General features: G+C 37.4%; 1 protein-coding gene across 10 annotated transcripts in view; it reads right to left on the reverse strand.

The window, feature by feature from the left end:
• The window catches only part of CDC42BPA (CDC42 binding protein kinase alpha), a gene marked incomplete at its 3' end in the record, with an annotated part of 184,112 nt that overhangs the window by 120,476 nt on the left and 40,929 nt on the right, over positions 1-22,707 (reverse strand). For all 10 annotated transcript variants that reach the window (XM_082303113.1, XM_082303112.1, XM_082303111.1 and 7 more), the window contains exon 3: positions 4,168-4,259. In XM_082303113.1, coding sequence (XP_082159239.1) covers positions 4,168-4,259 — 92 coding nt within the window. The remainder of the gene's footprint in view (positions 1-4,167; positions 4,260-22,707) is intronic.

Genomic DNA, 22,707 nt, shown 5'->3' on the forward strand with positions numbered 1-22,707 from the left:
CTACTTAACTTGAGTGACAGGGACACCCCCAATGATGCAGCCTGTGGTATGAAGCTACAATGCAGTTGTGCCCAAAAGACCTTTAAGGGTTTTGGGACTCTTGCAGGGACAAATTAAAAGGCTATTCTAGCTGCTGCTGCCCAGCATGGAAAGTAAGTTTTCCCCACCATTAAACATTGGAGTAGAGGCAGCCAGAGGCATAAGACAATACAAGTATTTCAAGGCCAATTTCAGGATTTCATTTCTTGCCTGTAGCATGCTCAGTGCAAGGCTGTGTTATTCTGCAAAGGACTTGGTCATTGAAAGACACACAGTAACTGCACAGCTGCCTGAATTTGCAGTCTCCTATTCAGCATTCACTTGGACACAACTGCAAGAGCTACAGCACTGCCTTTGGCGAAGATTTGGAACGCAGGCCTTCTGTGGCATGAACAAGGGCTTGGTACCTTCTGCAAATGTGTAGCAGCATTGAAGAGTGACTAAAGAACAAAAACAGACTCGTGTTTACCAGCTGTGTTTACAATCAGTCAGAAGCTTTTAGTCTGTGAAAGCCATTAATGTTATTCCATATCAATAACCACCACACACAAAAGATCACAGACACCATTGCCATCTTTCTGCAATCACAGCATGTTTTTGGGGGTATCTCAGTGCTTTATGAAAGTAAATTCTAAAATGCTTATTCCAAGACTGTGAAAGTAAAACCTGACAGTTCAGCAATGAGCAGACTGGTGCAGTTTGTAATTGTAACAAAAAAATTCTGAATCACGATTACAAACCCAGGCAGTGTTTACATATACACAGAGTATTTACTACCTACACAAAGGCACAAATACAGTTTTGTTCAGATATTTTCTCTTCCCCAGTGAAGCTGTCAAAGAGCAAAAAAAGGGTAATCATTCCTGTCCTAGTGATCCTCAAGTGTCTTGCTACTGGAACTTCTTAAAATTAGACTTTTTAAAGGATGGGGGTTTTTTAAATTTTATTTTCCTGTGAGCAGCCCAAAAAAATATGATTGGTATGTGCTGATATAAACATCTTGGTTTAGTCAGAAACGGAGATTCTTCCCATTCTTCCAATCATTTTTCGTATTTCCCACAAACAGCAGTATAGTTTGGCATTCTGTCAGACATCTACTGCCCCAAGCTTGACTACTTGTCTCTATGGTATTTGTCTGCACTTTTCCTTTGCTTAAAAAGCAGTAGCCTTATACAGAAAAAAATCTAAAACAGAAGCCATTAAAATTGAAATGAAAAGAAAAAGAAGAACAATAAAAGTAGAAAAGAAGATTCAACACTGGTTTCCTTGTCCAGCAAGAACAAGCAGACAAGAAAGAATGTTACTGTTCATAACTGTATGACAAAATTTAGGAGTAACTAGCTCATTCTCAAGCTACAAAATTAATTCTCTTCAAAATATCAACAATTTAACAACCTAATATTTTCTAGCATAAGCATACACTGAATTTTTTTTTTTAAGCTAGAATAGAACCAACTGAAAATTTTGCTATTAGAGCTTTCAATAAGCTGCTCTTTTATAGTGCTGAGGGACACCAGCAAGAGCTGTTGCCCAGCTGCTTCACCTTTCCTAGCAGTGTTTTTAAAGTCTTCTTGTTTTGCGTTAGGTTTTCCAAACCATGCTGCTCAAAGCCAGCACAATGAAACACTTGAAGCCCACATTATTAATTTTACCATGATAATCCTGCTCCTCCCCCAAACGAAACATCTGTGTTTTCTAAAGACAGCACTCTTACATAAAATTGCAAATAAGTAAATGTATGCATGCAGAGGGAAGGGGCATGTGAATAATGTGACAAAAAGGAAGCCTTCTCAGAAAGCAGAAGAAAGGATAAGGGGAAAAACAAAACTAGGCACAATGAATTCTTACAGTTATAAGCAGTAACTAGTTTAAACTACTTTTTCTCTGCATTAAACTTGTAAAAACAAAGTGGGAAATATTTCTTAACTATGCAAATTGAAGAAATTGAGTAGCGTAAAATCAAAATAAGAACAAGTCTGAGACCGTGCCAAAGAAAACTTACACTAACTTTGTAGTCTACAGAATTTCAGAATTATGTTGATTCAGGAGACAAAAATTACCCCTCCCAGTAACCTAGAGCAACCTTGGTCTCATTTATAGATTGCTGGAAAGAAAATACATTCTTTCAGATTTCTTAATCTGTCTCAGTAAATACAAGTATTGTGAGATTTAATATTAATATAGTTTTTTGTGGTTTAAGTAGCAGTAAAATTTGGTGGTCCTTTTTTCACTCTTCCTCAGATATTTAATGGTTATTTTACAGGAAAATTAGCAATTTCATATAGAACTTCTTAGACAAATGTCTGTGTAGAACTTGTCTTTGCTAAGCTAGCAAGACATATATCCTTCCAAATATGTATTAACCCCCACTTTAAGAACATAGAAAGCCAAACATCTTCACTGAAAGAACTTCAGTTTTCCCCTTCCTGAAGATTTTGACAATTTAATAGAGTCATGCTATCTTCCTCAGATAAGGAATTAGAAAGAAACACTGTTCCTAGAGGAGGAGAACTAACCAATTACACAGACTGTCCCCAGAAGAGGATGGGGAAAGTTACATTCTCACTGTTCATGGGATGATTCACCACAAAGAACTTCCTGAGAAAGAACGACGGTTTCTTTGCGGTTTAGCTGCTGTGGAGTTTGATGCTGATTTAGCAGACAAAAATGACTTCTCTTAAAAACACAATATAAGGCAGGTTTTGTGTATGATCCTTCCGACAAGAAAGCACCAACATCAGCGATTTTTTCTTATATTTAACACAGTCTGTACATGAACTCAGCTGCAACTCCTATGGTAGCACTGACCAGGGCTAATCTTTTAAGCAGACGTGTTTACATCAAAATGGAGATTGCAACATTCTCTGTGGCAGAGGTTTAGACTGAATATAAATTATCCATGAGTAACTTCAGCCATCAGTCTCCTTCATATAGAAGGTTTACTCCAGATGGAGCAAAACCAAGAGTGATAAAGCAGCTAAATAACTTTTTTTGTTATTTTTACAGCTGCCCAATGATTATATTTGCACATAGGGATTGGAGTATGTAGTGACACGCACTACAGTACAAATTCCTCTTCCTTACATACTACCTACAGGAGTCTACTCTTCCATAATCAGAGACTAGCAAAGACTGATTTTCACACAAGATGCAAATATGCAAGTGAATCTGAGAACAGCTCTCCTCTGTCACATGCCAGAGCCTCCAGAAATCCTCTCCTATCAAAGAGAACTTCCATCTCCAAAGGCAATGAAGACTTTGATCAGAAAAGTCTTATTCTCTGGGTTTCAGTTCACATGTATTTTCAGGCAGTATGGAGTATCTCCTGCAGCAGCTTTACAGACTTATCCACATTTGCAGTGTATTTGGGTATGAAAAACTCAAGGCACTGTTGTACATTAGATTGCTCTTCCTACAGTGTCCTGCGTGAAAAACAAAGCTCATGCACCCAAAAGAATTAAGAAAAATGGGGCAGAAAGCTAACACTTTTAATTTAAAGTTTCCTTGACCTAGTGATCAACAGACTTGTCTGGCAACTTCAAATAAGACAGAGCTTTATCAGGAGCAGCAAAAAATTGTATAGTTTGATAGTAGCAGGTGACTACTGAAAAAGAAAATAACATCTGCTACAGTCCTTAAAAGAAATACAGGAAAAATGTTCAAACATTCATTAAAATAGGAGACTAAATGACAGAAAGAGAGAGATTTCTCTATGTTATTGGAATGTCAGTATCAATATTTGGCTATTTAAGCTGCAAAAACTACTTTCAGACTATACAGTTATTAGGAAAATCAGAAATTATTAGATCTCTATACCATCAGCCTCCTCCACCTCCTGACCAGAAAGAATTAGTCAAGCAAATGATTTATCCTCAGACAGCTGAAACACGGTCTCTTAATCCATGTGAATCTGCCTTCTCTGAAAATTCACAAGACTTAGAAAGAGCTGCCAAAGTATGTATATATCAAGATGTACTTGTATCAAACATTAGGTGGGCCTATAATATCCATTATGGCTAAATAATGTAAAAACCTGTACATCAGTGTATTGTTATTAACAGTCTCTCCTCACTGCTGCAGGTTTGCAAGAGAATTACTCAAACCCTTCCACATCCTTCTCACACATACCTCCCCAAAGGCTCCTCGACCAATCACCTTCAGAATCTCAAAATCTTCTTTATGTAGTCGCATCTGTTTCACTTTAGATGTAAAAGGTTTGGCTGAAACAAAGGGAAAAAAAAGAATCATTTTAAAAAAACCAAAAAACAACCCACACAAAAATCACAAACCAAGGTAACAGTAACACAAAATAGATGAAATCAGAGCCCTAAAAACAATGGATCATTTTGCTTATATACCTACACATCCTAAAGGAATACAATGAAGTTTAAAGCTAGAAATAACGAAGCAAGAACTAAGTCCAAATGGCTGTGAGAAAAAGGTTTATGAAGTAAGCTTGCTTTTGCCTTTTTTTAATTTAAAAAAAATGTAGTCAAGCTGACTATATTTTTCCACAGCTTTTGAGTTCACAGACATGCACTGCATCTGTGCTGTATAATTCTGGTTGCAAAAGCAAAACATAATAAAATGAACTCACTTTGGACAATATTAATTTATTTGCCGATCAGCCAAACAATACTGTATTCAATAAAAAATTAAAATGGTGATGAATGGTAAGTAGAAGGACAATATTATTGGCCTACACAATGTATTATGCAATGTTTTTTGAAAACTACTTCTTCAACACATGGAACACTTAATAGTCAATTCTTGGGTTTGGAAGGAAGAACAGTTGCACTCAAGACATTATTAACACATTCACTGAAAAAGCTGAATATAATTTCAACTTAAGCTTCATTTCCCCCTTCTTTTCCCCCTCTTTTATAATATATTTGAAAACAGTAAGCAAAATAATGTATTGTATTCCAGAAAGGTAAAACCCCAGCACTGCTTGCAGTAAAACAGTCTCAGGAGGACTATTCCCCTCTTTCAGCCCCATTTAGCACTACAACCAACCAGTCCTGGTTCATTAATACATGCTCTCTGCATGCATGCAAAACATCCAAGTTACTGATAACTCTACATCAAAACCTACACAACAATAACTTGGTAAAAAAACCAAAACAAAACAAACTTGAAGTAATTTAGCAGGAAAAGGAGATCTTTATAAAATTATTGTTTTAAAAGCATGTTTAATACTTTACACAAATGAAATCTTATTACTAAAACAGAAACTTCAGTAAATATGGTTCACAAAAGACAGTTCGATAATCCATACTGGGATGGGTCTCAGGAACATGAAGTTCAATTTCTGGCTCAAAGGCAGTCTAGCTCAATGATCCCAAACAAGCCACTAGAGATACTGCACCCAGTTTCACATCTATGAAACAGGGACAGTATTTTTTGTAACAGACAAGGCACTGACCATCACATTCCTGAATCACAAAAAAACCCAAAAAAGCACATTGTAAAGACACCATTTTACAAGGCCCATTAAAACCTTACTAGCTTATGCTTTCAGGGTACAGGGGCCCATCTATGTCCATTTCTCTCTCTACAGAGGCTGATGGAATCAGTGCAGCTTTATTTGCAGGGAAGAGTGGTAACAGGCATCATATTGCAGAACAGTTTGTTCAGAATAACATTTCTAAGCAGAAATGGGGAACAGTCTTCAAAAGCTCCAAAAGCAAATGACCCTAAGTAAGAACCAAGTTAAATATACCTAGACAATGTGTAAGAAACCAAATTTGGGTTCTCCTAGAATTCAATATTTTCTCTTTCTAACGATATGAAATAATCCTGCTAAAAACCACTATCATATTAATCAATTCAATATAAAATTTTAATATTAACATGCAGGCCTTCAAGGCACTACCACATCCTTGTCCAAAAGCCTACTGCCTTCTATTCAGCAAAGCAATTTTATAAGCTTGAGACACAAGCTACCTGTAGTATTAATACTTAAAACCCCCAGTATGAATACTTAAAAACTTTTCATCCTAGTCCTTAAAGTAGCTTTGTAAACCATATCTGAACAACAATGACACAAGAATGCAGAGACTTATGTTTATAATGTATACATATATATATGCAGCACACCGCCGGTAACATGAGAAGTACAATGGATGAAAGCCTTTAAAAATCTCAGTGGTTCCAAAGTCTGAACTTGGTCTCTTTTTTCTAAAATACTCAGACACCAGGAATCAATTCTCTACCAGGAATTACATCTGTTCTAACTACAGGAATATCAGCTTATGATTAAGAAAACCCAGCACTGGGGCCAAATAGTAAAAATGCAGCCATATAACACTGAGATTTTCACTTTAGTTGATACTTCTACTTTACATTCATAATAACTTTATTCAAAATATTGAATTATAAAATTAAAATAAAAATTTGTATTACATTTTAAATACTTCTAAAATGTACTTTAAACAGAAATATATTATTCAAGTTTAGAGAGGTTCCCCAAACTTTCAATTAATCTTTTATTCCTTTAAAAGAAAGGTCTTGCAATAGAAAAAGTGATAAGAAAATGTACTGCCTTACTTGGATAGCCTGAGCTGTGCTACACTAAGTGACTGAATACAAATATTAATACTACTGACAAATACTACTGAACAAATTAAAACAAGCCATTAGAGCCTTTTAACCTGAAAAACAACTGATTGAAAACAAACATGTAGTTCTCAACTTCAACATTTTTTGACCATTATAGGCCTGGCTAGAGTACAAGGCACAATTTCTTGCTAACGAGCAACAGCATAGCTGTTTAAACCACAAAGCTCTTCCTCACTTTATATTGCAAGGAAAGGCCTGTCATTCTTTAATTATTACATTCTGAAATCTTCCAGGGTTCCCATAGGGACACTGGAAAAATAAACATCACTATAACTACTTCAGTAAAATAAAGACGACAAAAATAGGTTTGGAGTAGGTTAAATGATTTGTAGTATCAGCGTTAGTGGAAAAGTCTGTAAAATCTCCCTCCTCTTTAACTTTTTTATCACCTCTAGCAGAGACATCAATGTAGAGCCAAGCAGCCAAGATAGTGCCCCAGGGGAAAAAAAAAAAAAAAAAGGGGGGGAAAACAAAAAATGTAAAGAAGAATTGCCCTAGGAATGTGCTCCAAATAGCTCGTTCCAAAAAAGGTCAATTTGCTTTATCATCAACGTTGTTTGTCTGCTGTGCAAACATCTGCTGCTCTTGTGGCAACAGCAATGTTAAGTATAGAAAACTTGGCCTGGCCAGGGGTCTTGGAAGGCCTCTCTCCAGACAGCGTTCCATCCATCCAGCCTTCCAGACTAGGAGGTTAACAGGCAGACCTTTTGCAACCAGTCTGGCAGTGTCCTACAAGCCTTACAGAGAGAGCACACTGTCAGGCCAGGGAATTTCAAAACAGTGTGCTCCAAAGGGTCCCTGAAAAGCAGCTTTGCAGGTGCACAGCCCTCATGTACACCCCCATCTCCCTAAACAGAATCAGCACAAAAGTTAACAGAAAACAACACCCTCTTTTTCAGCAGGAGCTGCCATTTCCTCCGTGGTTGATACCACAGTGACACACTTTCTTAGCAGATTTTTGAGAGCTAGAAGCAGTATGGGCATTTCCTTTGGTGCTTCATTCAGCCTACAGAAATACACAGAGGCATAGCTGATTTTTTTCCACACACATACCCCTTTTCAATGTTGCTAGCCACGTGTGATACAGATTAGGGAGCAGCAGTTGGCTGTGCCTAAGAGAACTCTTCCTCCTCCAAACGAGGGGTAAGTGTGGGCAGCCTGTCCGCTGCCTCCTCCTGCTGGTTTTCAACTCAGCAAGAACTGGAAGTTCATTAAAAAAAACTTTCAAATTTGCCAGTATTTTCTCTGTGGCCACATGATGAAAAGTCATACACAATGTTCGTGGAGGAGGCTGCTCTGAAAAATATTCTATGTTATCAATCTCTGTGGAGGAGGTGGAGAGGTAAGACTTGACCTACAAAAACTGTTCTGTAAAAACACTTGGCCACTCCACCTGGCCAGTACTTCCGATCTCACCCTGCCTGGGAAAACTGCACCACCACCCTCTTGGCAAGGTTCCTTGCACTTATTCAACCAATTACCCGTGGCAAGAAAAACAATCTCCCAATTCGCCCTCAGGGCAACCAATGTACTGATGCAGTAAGCTAAGCTGCATTTTCAAACAAGGTGAACCTGTCATGACTATTCCTTCAACTTACTTAAGTTTCTGTGGGTCTTTCCCCACACTTTATGCTCCAGCCATTCATTCCATTTATGCTTATAATGCATACAAACAATAAAATTCTGTAAAAGGAGAACACTACAAGTGTTAGAAATTGAGATTTTTTCCAGTTGAAATTTAACCAGAACTCCATCAGAAGTATCATGTTAAACACACAGAAAAACACTCAGGAGGACTCTAGCTGCCAAGCCAGGCATGCAGAGGAATATATGTTCTACCCCCTGGCCCTGGAAAGCAGGATTTTATTATAATTACAACAACCATCCAGCAGAAGAGAGGCAAAACAATGGGCTCTGCAGCAGTGACACTGAGCTTCAACAGTGTGTTTATCATATTTACAGTGGGGAAGCAGTTACCAGCATTACTTACATCATATTTAATACTAAGGGGGTTATCTCTTAGACTCTTGGAGATAAAAGTCCACCTTCCAAAGAGCTGACACAGGGATGGCAGTGACATGGTTGATAGCCCAATACAGTTTAGTATCACGATTACACCAAATGACATCAAAATAGTAAAACAGCTGTATTGGATGCTTTATTAGCAAAGTTGGTTTCATGCTCCTGCTCCTCCTCTCTCTAGCTCCAAGTTTCTGTCTGCAGAGCTTGGGCAGGGCTAGCCCTGGAATTCAGATTTTCCCAGGCTAACCTGCTGGCAGGTTCCTTCTTCTCCCTCACCCGCCAGTGCCCCTCTCCCTCCCCAGAACAGCACTGAAGGGAACCAGGGGTGCTGCAGGCATGGGTTGAAATTGAACCCAAGTGAGATGAAGATTGTTAAATAAAGTGCTGCAGACCTGGAGCAGCAATTGGGAATGTGTCCTCACAACTGATTTAAACAGAAAATAAAATGTAACAGGACAGTGTTCAGGAATTCCTCTTGGCATCTCGCTGTTGCTGTATTTGCTTTTGGATAAACAGGCTGACTAACTCTGCCAAGAGTGAAGACTGTACCCTTGACTGACAGGCTGCAGTAAGATAACCGTATCCTATTTCCCAAAGGAATTACAAAACATGCTTCCTTAGTGATCCAGGTATCCCACAGCAAACCCAGCCTTCTGCCCACTGCACTGTTCAATGTAAAATGCCATGTCAAGCCAAAGGTATAGAAATTAAAAACTGTATCCATCAGAATTGTCAACAACAATGGTGAAAGTTCATTCTGAAGGAAATAGTTTGGGAAAGAAAACAACCACCACAGGAAACTAGTTGCTTGCCATTTCAAGACAAAACCCCCTTTGCTTCACTAGCTAAAAGTATTTATTAAAATACAGAGCTCCCCCGTGCAAATGAGAAAAAACACATAATCTAAGAGATTGTCACTTAACTGAATACCAAAAGGCTCTCTAATTCTTCCTAGTGCTGTCTTTGCCCCTCCCCCCCCCCCCCAAATTCAACCAACCCAACAGAAAACCCCACCACAAACCCAAAGCAGAATAATATATTGACAGCTCTATTTTTTACAAGCATTCTGCAGTTTTGAAATTTCTGTTAAATTCCTGAAAGGAACTTAACAAGTGTTTCTACTTTACAGGCTCAATTCGAACCTAAAGTATTTATTTTCCAGTGGCTTCTATCAGCTGTGATTATGAAATGTGTAAATAGCATTTTTGAGTTAAGACAGACCATCACCAAAGCTTTCAAAAAACTCCAGAAAGGAGGTGTGAGAGAAAACTACTCCCAAAATAAACAGTATTTCTCAAAACAAAGGGGAAGTCATTGACAATCGGCAAGGCAGAACTGCTTAAAGCATAACTTGAGAGGAGATGGAAAAGAAATCTCTCCTCTCCACCCACCTAATGTTGGCAGAACAGCCAAGAAAGCTTTGTTGCAGTTTCTGCCAACTCTCTGGAGGAAATTGGGGTGAAACACTGTAGTCAACAACGATAGCAGCTGAACCACAGAACATTAGTCAATGCAATGTAAAAAATAAAAGCCACAAATACCCTTCTCAGTTTTAACAGTCAAGATTCAGTTTTCACTCCCTCAGAACATTTTTAACATGTTTTCCCTGATGAACAGTTAAGTGCCAACATCTCTAAGTAGAAGTTAAGAATCTGGCATTTTCCAGGAATGAGAAGCATGTCCAGAAATTCCTGTACTATGGTATAGAAAGACACAATATTCTGGATCCTACTGTGTTTGCATCAAGGTCAAGTAGAGACCATCCAGACATCTTTGGCTACAGCTACCACAAAATATTCTTCAACGGGAACTTTAAAATCAGGGAGAAAAATAAAATATCTTTCCCAAACATATTAGAGTAGTTCTGGTTTTTCCTTCCCCAGACTCAGATGAAAAATAATCCCTGTGTCCACAAAACACCCACGGCAGATCTGGACACTTCCATACCACATCAAGATATGGCCATTATTTTTTTATATTACCATTCTTCCTCGTCCCAAGAATTTCAGTAAACCACCCTATGTTTAAATATTATTGTACTAGCAGCAAAGTGAAATATTGAACTTTAATTCATCCTGCTGTGGATTGGAATTCTGAAGCAAGACTTAACTGGCTGTGCTACAAGACTCCTGTTCCACCTATTAAAGAGGGTGGAAATGCTCTGGGAGCAAACCAAGAGCAGACGGGAAGAAAGTTTTGTGGTATTTAAAAACCCTGAAAGGCTAAAACAAAGGAGAAGGAAGAAGGTGGCCTTACACTTCATGAAGCAGAACGCTGCTTCAACTCCGTCCCTCATGCTGTCCCAGAGCTGGAAACAAGTCAATTAAAATCACACTTCCAACAGTCAAGCTTAAACTTCATATTCCCCAATATCTGACACATAACTCAATATGCTGGTATTTGACTGCCAAAAAAATGCTGGACGTTTCAGCTGTAAATAAAATCAACCAGACCTGTGTTTAGAATTACTAAATGATATGAAAAATCAAAATAAACCAGGCATCAAAAATGAATACTTTAAACAGAATTCTTAGTTCTTCAAAGCATTACTTTTTGTTATGTAAAGAAGATATAACACCTTCTAGTCTAGGCTCTTGAAAAAGAGCTGTATGTGGAACACCGTGTGTTGATGAATATCAGAGAAAAAAACCAAATATTGTGCAATAAGAGAGCATGTAACCACACTTCAATGAGGGAGGGGGGAAAAAAGAAAAGGGGAAGAAGAATGTGTCAAGTACCAGCACTCCAGTCTGAAGACCAGCTACTGTTATAACCACAGCTAAGGCCTGAAATACGTACTCTTTCAAAGTTGTGGAGGTATCAATAATTTCGTCATTTCCTTTGTTCTGCATTTATGTTTTTGCACCCTTAATTAAAGAACTGTTCAATACCTATTTGATTTATAATCCAAATAATCCTCTCAGTTGAAATATAGAAATGAACCCTCTCTAGAAATTCCGGTGCATGTTGTACTAAACCAGAAATTTTTTACCAGAAGAAAGCCAGCAATTTTGGTCCACTAACAGAATCCCTGCTCAGCTTCCCAGGTATTTCACAGCCTTGCAGAAGTCTCCATTTCAGAAGGTACAGAAAGAAGGATTTTAAGGGATACTGCCTTACACTCCCTTCTCTTGCCTCCCTTTCACCTCAGAATACTAATTAAAAGAAAATATCTATATAAAGCAAATATACTGAGGTGAAACATTTGGTATTTTTTTGCTGATACTGAGAGTCTCATTACATCTTACAAGAGCAACTAACATTACAAATTTTTGCTTTTGAGGAGAAAAAAAGCTGTAAAAGCTCTGTAAAACTTAAAGCACTTTTAATCTCTCTTAATTAGTTAAAGGATATGCTCTAATCCTTGTGAGAAGGGGACTGAGCAGACTCCACAAACTTTCCTCCCCTGAAATGACTCACTTGTGTACCCATATATTCTTAGCATACACTTACACTTAGAACTTGTCAAAATGCACACCTGTCAAGTCTCATGCAGCACACAAATCATTTGAGTCCTGTCTCTCACTCCTCCACTACGGTGCTTTTCCCCCCAAATTCTCTGCACATCCCTGCAGACACTTCCCACCAAGCTGCAAGGGCCTCAGGAGGACAGTAATGCAGCCAAACCCAAACCACCAGGTAAATTCTTCTTCAGGATGTCACAGGCAGTGCCCACAGTATGAACATGTACCAACACACCTTGTTTTTAAGAGCATGGCATAAACCTGCTCATAAGCACTTCATTTACTGTGGGTTTCACTGACACTTGTTTCTATTTGCATTGCAACACAGCTCAAAAGCCCCATGCAGAGCTAGAGGACTTGTACAAATGCACACAATTACACTCCTATTTCTGCCCTTATAGACAATATCTGAAATGAAAATGTTATATAAAGTCCTGCATTCATGACATTAAACTAAATTTCAAATATTATAGTAAAGTTAAAATTCAGAAAAGCAAAACCAACTTCGATATAATGTATGTCAAACGGAAATACTAAAAACTATCCTGAGTAGCAACTTGGTGTTGTGAGAAGGAATTTTGCTTAGATTAAAATAAGACTCATCTCCACAACTGCTTTTTATTGAAATTTCGAGTTTCCAGTCACAAAAGAGGAAGAGGCACCTTTCCTATGTCCACTTGAACATATGTCCAGGTGGAAATTGCTCCACCTGGACAGCTTAAGCTCCTGTTCCACCCATACCTCACACCACTTTAAATGCCCTCACCCTGCATTATTTGTACTGTAAGGACTGCCAGCTACTCATTTGTTGCTCCTCATATTTCAAGCTGGGTAATCCAATTGAACATGTATATAATTGTTTGGTTTTTTTGCATTGACACAAGGACAAAAAGGCTGTAATTCAAAATTAAGTCACGTTTCAAGAATTGTTCTTAGTTTTGTGACATTTCAGGGAATTACAATGTCAACAGCAGCCCTTTATTACACAAACCACACTCCTTAAAGGTCTTCAAAGATCCTAGAACTTCGGCGCTCTTTCAGAGTTACCTTAAAACTAATGCAATTAAAATAAAAAAATAATTAATCATTTGAAAGTTCAGTACCATTAGGATGTAAATTGCCCGTAATAAATTTGATTTGGCCCACTTGAGAATAAAGACCATATCATAAAGCTTAAGTACCTGACTGTGCACCGGATCCGGCACTCTATTTCTCAACTACAATCATCTTCACTTTCTTCCTGATTAAGTGATCACTGTAAAATAATGCTGATTAAGATATTTTTATTTTGACCGCACTTCACCTCAGGGCAATTTTAATCATTTTATCTTCAATGCAGCTGAATCACTAAAACATGTTGCTTCTGCAAAAAAGATCAACCATCCCCATCAATATAAATCAAACTTTCAGGAGAATCTTCATTTTGAAGAAGACAAATACATTTCCCAACACCTGTAACCAACCTACAATAAACATTTTCTGTAAGCAGGAAGTTCCTACATAAACCACATTTGTCTGTGAGCACACATGCACATGTCAAGAGATTCTTTTTTCCTTTGATCCACATCATCTTTGTATCACCAAGGCTGCAGTAAAGAGTAATTCTGGAACACAGAGGATGGATCTAATTATTTATGAAACCGAAGAGAAACTTGCACTTATTTTTTAGTAAGTATCTTGGTTCTGGCTTTAGGCACCCTTAATGCTTATATTACCTGAACATGAAATGTTTTCAAACCACCCTTTCAGGGTATCTTGCTTCAAACTGACCCTTTAGAACTCCTAATGAATCAGGTGAAGGGATTCACTCATGGTGCATCTGAACTGACTTTTGTGCTACTGAGCACATCACTTATTTCAGTATCCCTGTCAGAAATAAGAGCGACCTCAAATCCATGGACTCATACACGCACATATTTGCAAGGCTGAGCCTGAATTAAGAGTCATCTTTGAGTATTTTTATAAGAAGATACAATTATTTGGTTTTATTTATCAACTTAAGATCAAAAGAGGAGGCAGCAAGTGAAATTAATCTTTCTATAAAAGATTGGTTCAGTTTCAAACTATAAACTAACCAAAAAGAACAATTAGGCTCAATACAAACTGTTCATCTTCAAATTCCAGACATATTTTCAAAATTGTGTAAGCTTTTTTCCCCAAATACAGACAGGAAAGATGGTCAAATTATATGAATTTGACATACTGGAGAAGAGATGTTTTGCAAACTGGGATCCAAAATACATAAAACATCCACTGAATTCTGAAAATTCTTTGAATGCTTTTACCCAAGTTTTATCGCAAAAGTCTTGTTTACTAGAAACTTAAAAGGAAAAGTCATGGCAAGATATAGTACACACAAACAAGTTTGAGATAAGTAATGGGATAATTCAGAAGTTGGATACATTTTCAAAAGAGTACAGAACAAAAATTCTTTAATTTCTAAAAAATAGCAGCAGCTTTAAGGAGAGAGTCATTTAGTTACATCAATAAATCAACCACACTTCAGAAGAAGGTAACATACAAAAATTTTACTTAGTGCTTATAATTTTTAAAAATTATCAATCTGGACACTTCATAAAAATGCTCAAATGGAAACTTCACTCTAGTAAAAACAGATTCCAGAGAAATAAGACATTTTGCAAATATAAATCATAATTAAGTCATAAGCGAAACGAATGCCAGAAATTAATTACTCTTCACTCTGAAATTAGTTTATAGAAGCTTTGTTCTATGAAAAAAGTACTTGCAGGGATGTAAATTCATAGCTCACATTTTTACAGATGTCTTGTTCCACATACCACAAAGGAGCAAGTTAAGAAGTAGTTCACAGTAAAATGTAGGCAAACTAATGTTTATTTTTGGCATGGATAATTTATGTTCCACATGATATGACAAAACCCATTTTGTTAATTATTTCATCATCGTTCTCTGTTCAGCAAGAGTTCTTAGTTCAAACACCTGGTCATTACACCTCTTCTTCCTCTAGACTTGAGCAATATATTAAATTAGTGAAAGCTTTAACAACAATGTGAAAGATGATCAAAACTTTCTCTGAATTCTGTGAATTTTTAACACTTTTCCATAGGAAGACAGTACCAACATGCTGCTACTGAAAATGAAGCTTAAGTGTAATGAAGCAACAAATAAGTATACGGAATTAGTTATATCTGAAGGTATGGGTCATAAGTGCACCCATCCATACAGTTAACAGGGCTTGTTACCTTTAAACCCTTTTTGGTAAGTGAGTCTAGTCCCAGGTCAAAGCTAGATCACTTCCATTACAACACAGTGGTGCACTTCCAACCTGTTACAAAAAACATGCGATGTGTAACATCTCCCTTCCCACAGTCTGAGCGCTCAGGGGTTTTTCTGATCTCAAATCCTTAGCAAAGTGCAGCAGCTCCTGCTCTCATTAACACCTATTTTCAGATTGTTAGTCTGTATTTACTCAGAACTTACCACAAAGCATTCCTATTAGTTTTAGCTTGGTTTCACAACATCAAAAAAAAAAAAAAAAGTTGCTCTTTTTCAAATTCTCTAGTTATATCTTAGTAAATAAAACTGATTTCTCAAACTAATGTCAAACATAAGGGGAAAATGAGCATTCAAATGCAATACATGCAAGAATTCCAAATTCATTTCCCCCAACAACTGTGACTGAACTTATCTACAATTTATGCCTTTTCATACCTATCTATACATTGCCAACTTTCTACTCTATATTAATATTTCTTTCCACCTAAATCTTTATTTATCATAAAAATGTAATATGCAACCGATTGTTTGAATACTCTCAGTTTATCTCAAAGTGCATTCAAAAACCAACTGTACAGTAAAAAACCACACACCTGGAAAACCTGAATTCAATCCGGATATGGTAACTACTGTAAGCTGCTTTAGGAATATACATTCAGAGGAAATGAGCTGCTTATCTAGCTGCCAAAATGGAAAGGACTCCTTCATACAATAAGGTATTTTGGGGATTATTTTCTTGTTATTTTTCAAATAATGATGGCATATAAATTAAAAATTTTATATCCAGCAGCAAACGGAAGGCTGGTGTTTACAATAGGCATTGTGTACATAGTCCATAAAAAGCAAACAAACTAGAAGGGCAGAATGCAGTACTTACAAAGACCTGTAACAGAGGTGGTATTCAGAAACATCTGCATTACATCCTCTAGATTTACAACTGCTCTCAGACAGATGTGGGTTTATAATTAAATTAATGATTTTGACTAAGCATCATCACCACCACCAAGATCTGTTACACATAAACATACATGAATTGCTGTCAGGAAGATGACACAGATTGGGAAGAAGCATCACTGCTGCAGTCACAGCATGTGAGTCTGCATCCAGGCATCCTCATACCTTCTACCCTTCACCTGACTTGAATCAGATATAACTCAGTGGAAGATGTTTCAAAGACAATTCACCTTTTGCATGCTCTGCAAAGGTAGGTGGGTGGCAGGAGAGACTCCTAAACCCACACAGCCTACAACAGCACCCCCCTTACTTCCTAATCCCAAGGCAACAACCTGGGAACCAGCCACAGGAGTGGGAGCAGACATCTGCCCACACAGGTGCTGTAATTGTGACAACACCTTTAACTCAGGGACTCCAGTCAAGCACAAGGCACCATTAACAAAATATCAAGTTTTATTACTCACTTCTGCTCATAAAATTACTTCTGAGGGTTTGTTATTTTCCTGTTTTCTTTTTTTTTTTTTTTTTTTAAATCAAGAGTCTGTGCCCAGACTCTGTGGAACCAGAAGATACAACTGCATGAACACTGAGTATTCCCTCAACATCTTTTAGCAAACAGATAAATATACAAATATTTTGCATAAAGTTTGAGCAACTCCAAAGGTAACAAATTCTGCTTTATTATTTCTTCTGACATACAACTATAGAAAAGATGATTCACAGGAAAGTGAGATCTCTCTCTATAAAGCTGAGAAATCTTTTTCTAGAAACCTGACATCCCACAGAGTATTTCTCCAAGGAAAATAATTTAATACACATTAATTTTAGAAATTACTGCAATTGGTTTTCAACATGTCTTGGGCCCAAGTCCTCAGAAGAATGCAAACATTTAACTTCTATTGACATCAACAGGACACCTGTGACTGCATAACTGTGAACTCCCATGCAAACTGCCAACTTCAGACAATAACAACTTCAATAGAGGGTTAGACAAACTACAATGAGCATTTTGATATGATATATCGTCAGAAATGTTCAATATATTTACTTTCTTGCTTTTAAAAAGGTTGTGATTGTTTCCTGATTTAACAAAACAGGTATTTATATACATTTAACCACAAAGGTCTCACCTTCCAATGATAACGTAATTTGAACTTTATATATAAAAAGGTCATGTATTAGTGTGAGTTTAGTTGTGTATGTTAACAACTACCACCTCTTCATGTCTTGTTTCTGTAAAGTTACTTGGAGCTAAGTTTAAAATGAAATTACTTTCCTATAGTTTCTGAGTATTTCCAAGTACATCTCTCGTACCTTTTCACCAAACACAAACTTACCCACCTAACTTACAATGAAGCTGTTGGCATCTTCAATATCAAAACTCATCCAAAATCAAGCTTTCTCAGATGACTTCTAAAACCCTTGCTAAAGTTCTTTCTACTGGAGTCAGACACTGCATGTTCTAGTCATTATGAGCTTTCCCTAGCTGGGATTTTTTGTCCCCTCCCTGTGTTTTCTGCATCAGCCACGGTACAGTGCCTCCCCTCTATGTGTTAATCCACAAAGGACCAATATTCACTGCAGAGATAAATCTTACTGCTTTCTCCCTTATAAATTTCAAATAATGAACCTTTCAGTACTATTTCAAATGTCAACCGCATCTCTGGCACAACACAACTGCTAATTTAAATCAACTATGTCTGTGTGTGAGATGGAATGGAAAACGCATTTGTTTTAACCCAATACTAGCACTTGATTTAATTCATGCTCAAAGATGGTAGCACCAATATAATCACTATAAAACCTGCAGAGATAAACTTTTCATCTATACTGTGTTAAAATAGTTCTTTACAAACCTCAGGATAAGTGAATGCCTTTTCCTTAAAATTCTTCTGGATCTCAAGAAGAATCCAGCTCGAATTGGAGAAACTGTGACTGTCAGTAACTTGGGTTGCTAGCCATTGAAACAGACAACATTTGCTTTAGCTTCTCCTCACTCTTACCAGTTGGCAGTACAACTTGCCCAGGCTCCATCTGTTAAGATAAGAGCTACTCATGCTGCAGTGTTTTCCCCAGTTACAATTATTTTGGAACAAATGTGAATTCAGTATTTGTGAAAGTTACTGGACTGACAGTATTTGCTGTCTGAAATAAGGGCAGGGCAGGTTTCCCACCATGCACTGACCAATATGCCAGATCTGAGAGACATTCCTACAGATAAAGGCATTTCAGATTTTTTGAGCTTAACCAAATCACAAATATCTCTGCTGATGCTAATAAAAAGATTAAATAAACAAGAAAATGCATTAGATACACTTCAGTCAGCAAGACCTAATGAAATTTACTCCCAAGGGCTTGAGGAAGTAAGGAAAATAATTTCTGACTCATTAGATATTCTAGTCAAGAACACACAGAGAATGAGCACAGCTCCAGAAGATCTAATATGAACAAAAAAAAAAAAAAAGGACTTTTCGTTTTTGTAAAATCTAAATTCCACATCCAAACCCACCTCCTGACTATGTCTGTCCTCCAGCCTGAAAGCACAGTGGCAGAATTCAAGCTTCACAGATGAGTGGCACTGCAGGATGTCAACAGGTTACTGAAATTAGCAGTCTAATCACCAGGGGAATAAAAAATGTACACTCTCCAGCTGAAAGGCAACCTATTAACTTCCAACCGTGTACAGTGAAGAACAGTGGGTGGGCTGAAATTTGCTTACAGTGAGCTGAACCCCGGTAAGCAAACAGGCTGCTGCACTCAAAATGAAGAAACAGTGACAAGGAAATTACAATATAGGTAAGCAGAGGTGTTACAACCAAGCCTGCTCCTCATCTGTCCTCTTTCCATGACTGTCCATGATAATAGGGAATAGTTTGTGTTAACTGACTAACCAAAAAATTTATATCTATGTAATAGATATCTAATGTATGTAAGTGTGTGTACCCTCACATAAATATAAATAAATATATTCCACATATAGATGTGTATTCCACTAAATGGAAATTTCCACAGGAAGGGCTTACCTGTAGGTAACACCAAGTCTCTTAAACCAGTTCATACCTCCAAACAAATCTCATCAAAAAGGATCACAAAGGGAGAAAAAAAAATTCAAATTTAGATGCCTTATTGAGTGGCACCATCTGTTTTCTATGGGAGATGAAGGGAATAGCTTGAAACCACCCTCATAGCTGTTGGAGAAACAACATAGCAGAGCATAAGCAATCCAGAAGGATGCTGGAATGAGCTGATAATAACTTCCTTCTCCAAGTGATAGAGGAGCCAAGAAGTGCTATTAATGGTGTTGTGGCTCAACCCCAGCCAGCAACCAAGACCTTCTTCTCACCTAGAAGGAGGGGCTGGTGGGGAATGCGAAATTCAAGGGCACCCTTGGCTGCAGGGACAATGGAATGGTGGAGTTTGAGATCCTTTAAACAGTATATGGATACTTTTTTAGTAAGAAAAAACCCTAAAACCTTCTTCTGAAATGTTCCTTTCTCTCATAGAACCACCTAAATTCCTATGAATCTTAATACAATTACATAGCCAGATGAAGATATTTATACATAAGTTACAGAATCCTCTGCTAGAAAAGTAATAAGGAAATAAAAAAAACCCATAACAAAACAACAGATATCTCAGCAGACCTAGGAATGAGGGCAGCATTCAACAAGGTCCTCTGCTTTATAAGGCCCCATTTGAACCCAAGCACAGTGAAAGCAATTTTGAAGCACTCTAAATAGATTTCTACCCTTCAGCCTGAATTGTGGTCTGTGGAGTGAAGGAAGTGTAAGTTTATCCCAGACACATCCAAATTCCTGTGGCCCAGGCTCTGTGCAGATATGAGAGCACCATCAGAAGAAATCAAGAAAACCAACACCCAAACGTATTTCAGCGCCTGGCCCCAAACTCAGCAGACAACAGCGTCCCTGGTGTGCTGACAAAAGAAGAAAAAAATTTTTTGTGCCGTAGTAGAACTGCTTGTTGTCTTCAGCAGATGCCATCCCTGTGTTTCCACAGCAGATAAGAAGTACGCCTCACCTGCTGCAGAGCTACAGCAGAGATGAATAGAAAGAAAAATACCAGATTTTAGGGTTTGATGGGGTATTTTAAATACAGGTTTAGCTGTAAGTTGGAAATGTAAGCAGAAGGTAGCAAAGATAACAAACAGAACCACAACCTAACAACCGAGATCCCAAGTTTTCAACTTAATTCTGAAGGAAGCAGGAAATAGAGGTACAACAAAGCATCTTTTTTTTGTAATGGAACATGCCACATTATTTTCTGGACACCAAAACTTCAGTTCAATGTCACCACTAGTGACTTGTATCTGTTCTTAGAGGACCTAGTTCATCTGAAATGCTGCAAGGGCATATAGTGGTCAGGAAATACAGTATCAGTGGAGAACCTAATAGGATATGGTGAAAGTGACACAAAAGAGCATGATAATGCCATTATGCTGAACAGAGTCAAACAAAACTCTACAATATATTAGATGTTTAACAATGTTTATGGGGAAATCCAAAGAACAGTTGAGACCCTTGTGCTACGTCCAACTTTTAGAAGACAAATAACTCAGACTACAGCTGTAAAACAACAATGGACATTCCCCAGTTTAAAAATCTACACAACTGCAAACAAGCTTACTGTATCTGAAAGAAATAATTTTTGTATCTACTTAGTATTATCTTTTTTAGATTTAAAACGAGTCTGTAAGTTAGACATTTTCTTGAAAGATTATGAACTGTTTCTGAAAATACCACTGATTTAAATACCAAAGATTACAGATTTAAAGAAAATGTAAATATAATTGCCCAGACACCACACACAAGAATTTCCTAATTACTAGCAGTAACTTTTACTTCATTCCAAAAACTGACCAGTACCTCAGAGAATATTGACTAGTAAATTAACCTAAACTTAGTGTTCAAAAATAAAAAAAATCATCTCCCTCTCTGCAATGACTAAAATCTATGAAGATGTGTACATAAAAGCTGTCAAAGGAAAAAGAACCACCTTCCACATGCCTGAAGTCTCGTATATTGTATTCACTATCTGCATTTAAAGAAAAGGAACATCACTGTGAAAATATCCTTATGCACAGTTTCTACTCAGAGACTATAAAATGTCTTTTGGGTTTGTTTGGGTTTGGGTCTTTTGCTGGTTTTGGGTGGGGGGGTGGGGTAATTTATTTTAAGGAACTAAAGTCTATCCTCCCTCTTTGAAACACCGTGGTCATTGGAGCTTTGAAAAAGTGCAAAAGAGATTTAAGGAAGCGCTCATGACTGATGTCACCAGGATGCTTCCGAGGGCATTTCCACATAAAATCTGCATGATCTGCCCTTTTTCCCACTACCTAAAGCCAGGTAGAGAGAAGGAAGCATTACCATGACTTATTGGACTTATGCAGGTTTATATGGTGATTTGTTCAGCTCTTTCCCCAATTCTTTCCTTATCTAATACAGGCAGTAGATAAAAATCTCCCCTGAATCCTGCTTCTGGGCCTCCAGGAAAAGGAAGTCTTGCTTTGTTCCCCATCCCACAAGTCCTGAAGAGCACGTGACAGAGAAAACAAATTTTTGCTCCTTGAATAGTAATTTCTCTCACTGACCCAAGAAACAAACATTTTGTACTTACTCAAAACTGCAAACAGGCATTCCATCAACTTGCACATGGGAAAAGGAATTATTTCCTGGCCAATTTTATTTGAGAAATACTTAAAATGCCACAGATATACATGCACAGACACATGAATTTGTTGTCAAGATAACAGGCCTGAATTTTTCAGAAGCTGAGAGCAGGGTGGCAGCCAACATTCAGTTCTCACCTGATATTCTCAACACAGTCCCATGCACGTAGTTAAGCACAGCCTGTACACAAATTTTCAACTGTCATTTCAAAATCACACTTTGACTCATGAAAATAACATTCTGGAATACATGAATGGTTAAAAACATTTAAGCAAATTGATAACAGAGCAATTTTAATAGAAAAAAATCTAGAGGTTTTGCATTTTAAAATGACCTTATGACACCAAACAGCAAACCTATGTTGTAAGGGAAATCTTACCTACTTCTGCCTCATTCAGGGAGAAATTTTAACATATATATGTGTGTTGAGTAACAGTGTAGTTATATTGTTTACCTGAAATCAAGAGTATATTCACCCAAATGAATTATTCATTGGCACAAAAATCACAAGATAAAACACAAAGATACAATAAATGGGAAGAAAAAACACTTCCTGTTGCAAAAAATGATCCATCCCTGACAAAATGCATGAGCTCTTATTGAGTTCATTAGGTAAAAACCAGGATTTCTTCTAGAAATTTTTTCATATAACACATACACCAGTA

The sequence above is a fragment of the Coloeus monedula genome (genome assembly GCF_965178545.1).
Source record: "Coloeus monedula genome assembly, chromosome: 2".
In the NCBI taxonomy this organism is placed as follows: Eukaryota; Metazoa; Chordata; class Aves; order Passeriformes; family Corvidae; genus Coloeus; species Coloeus monedula.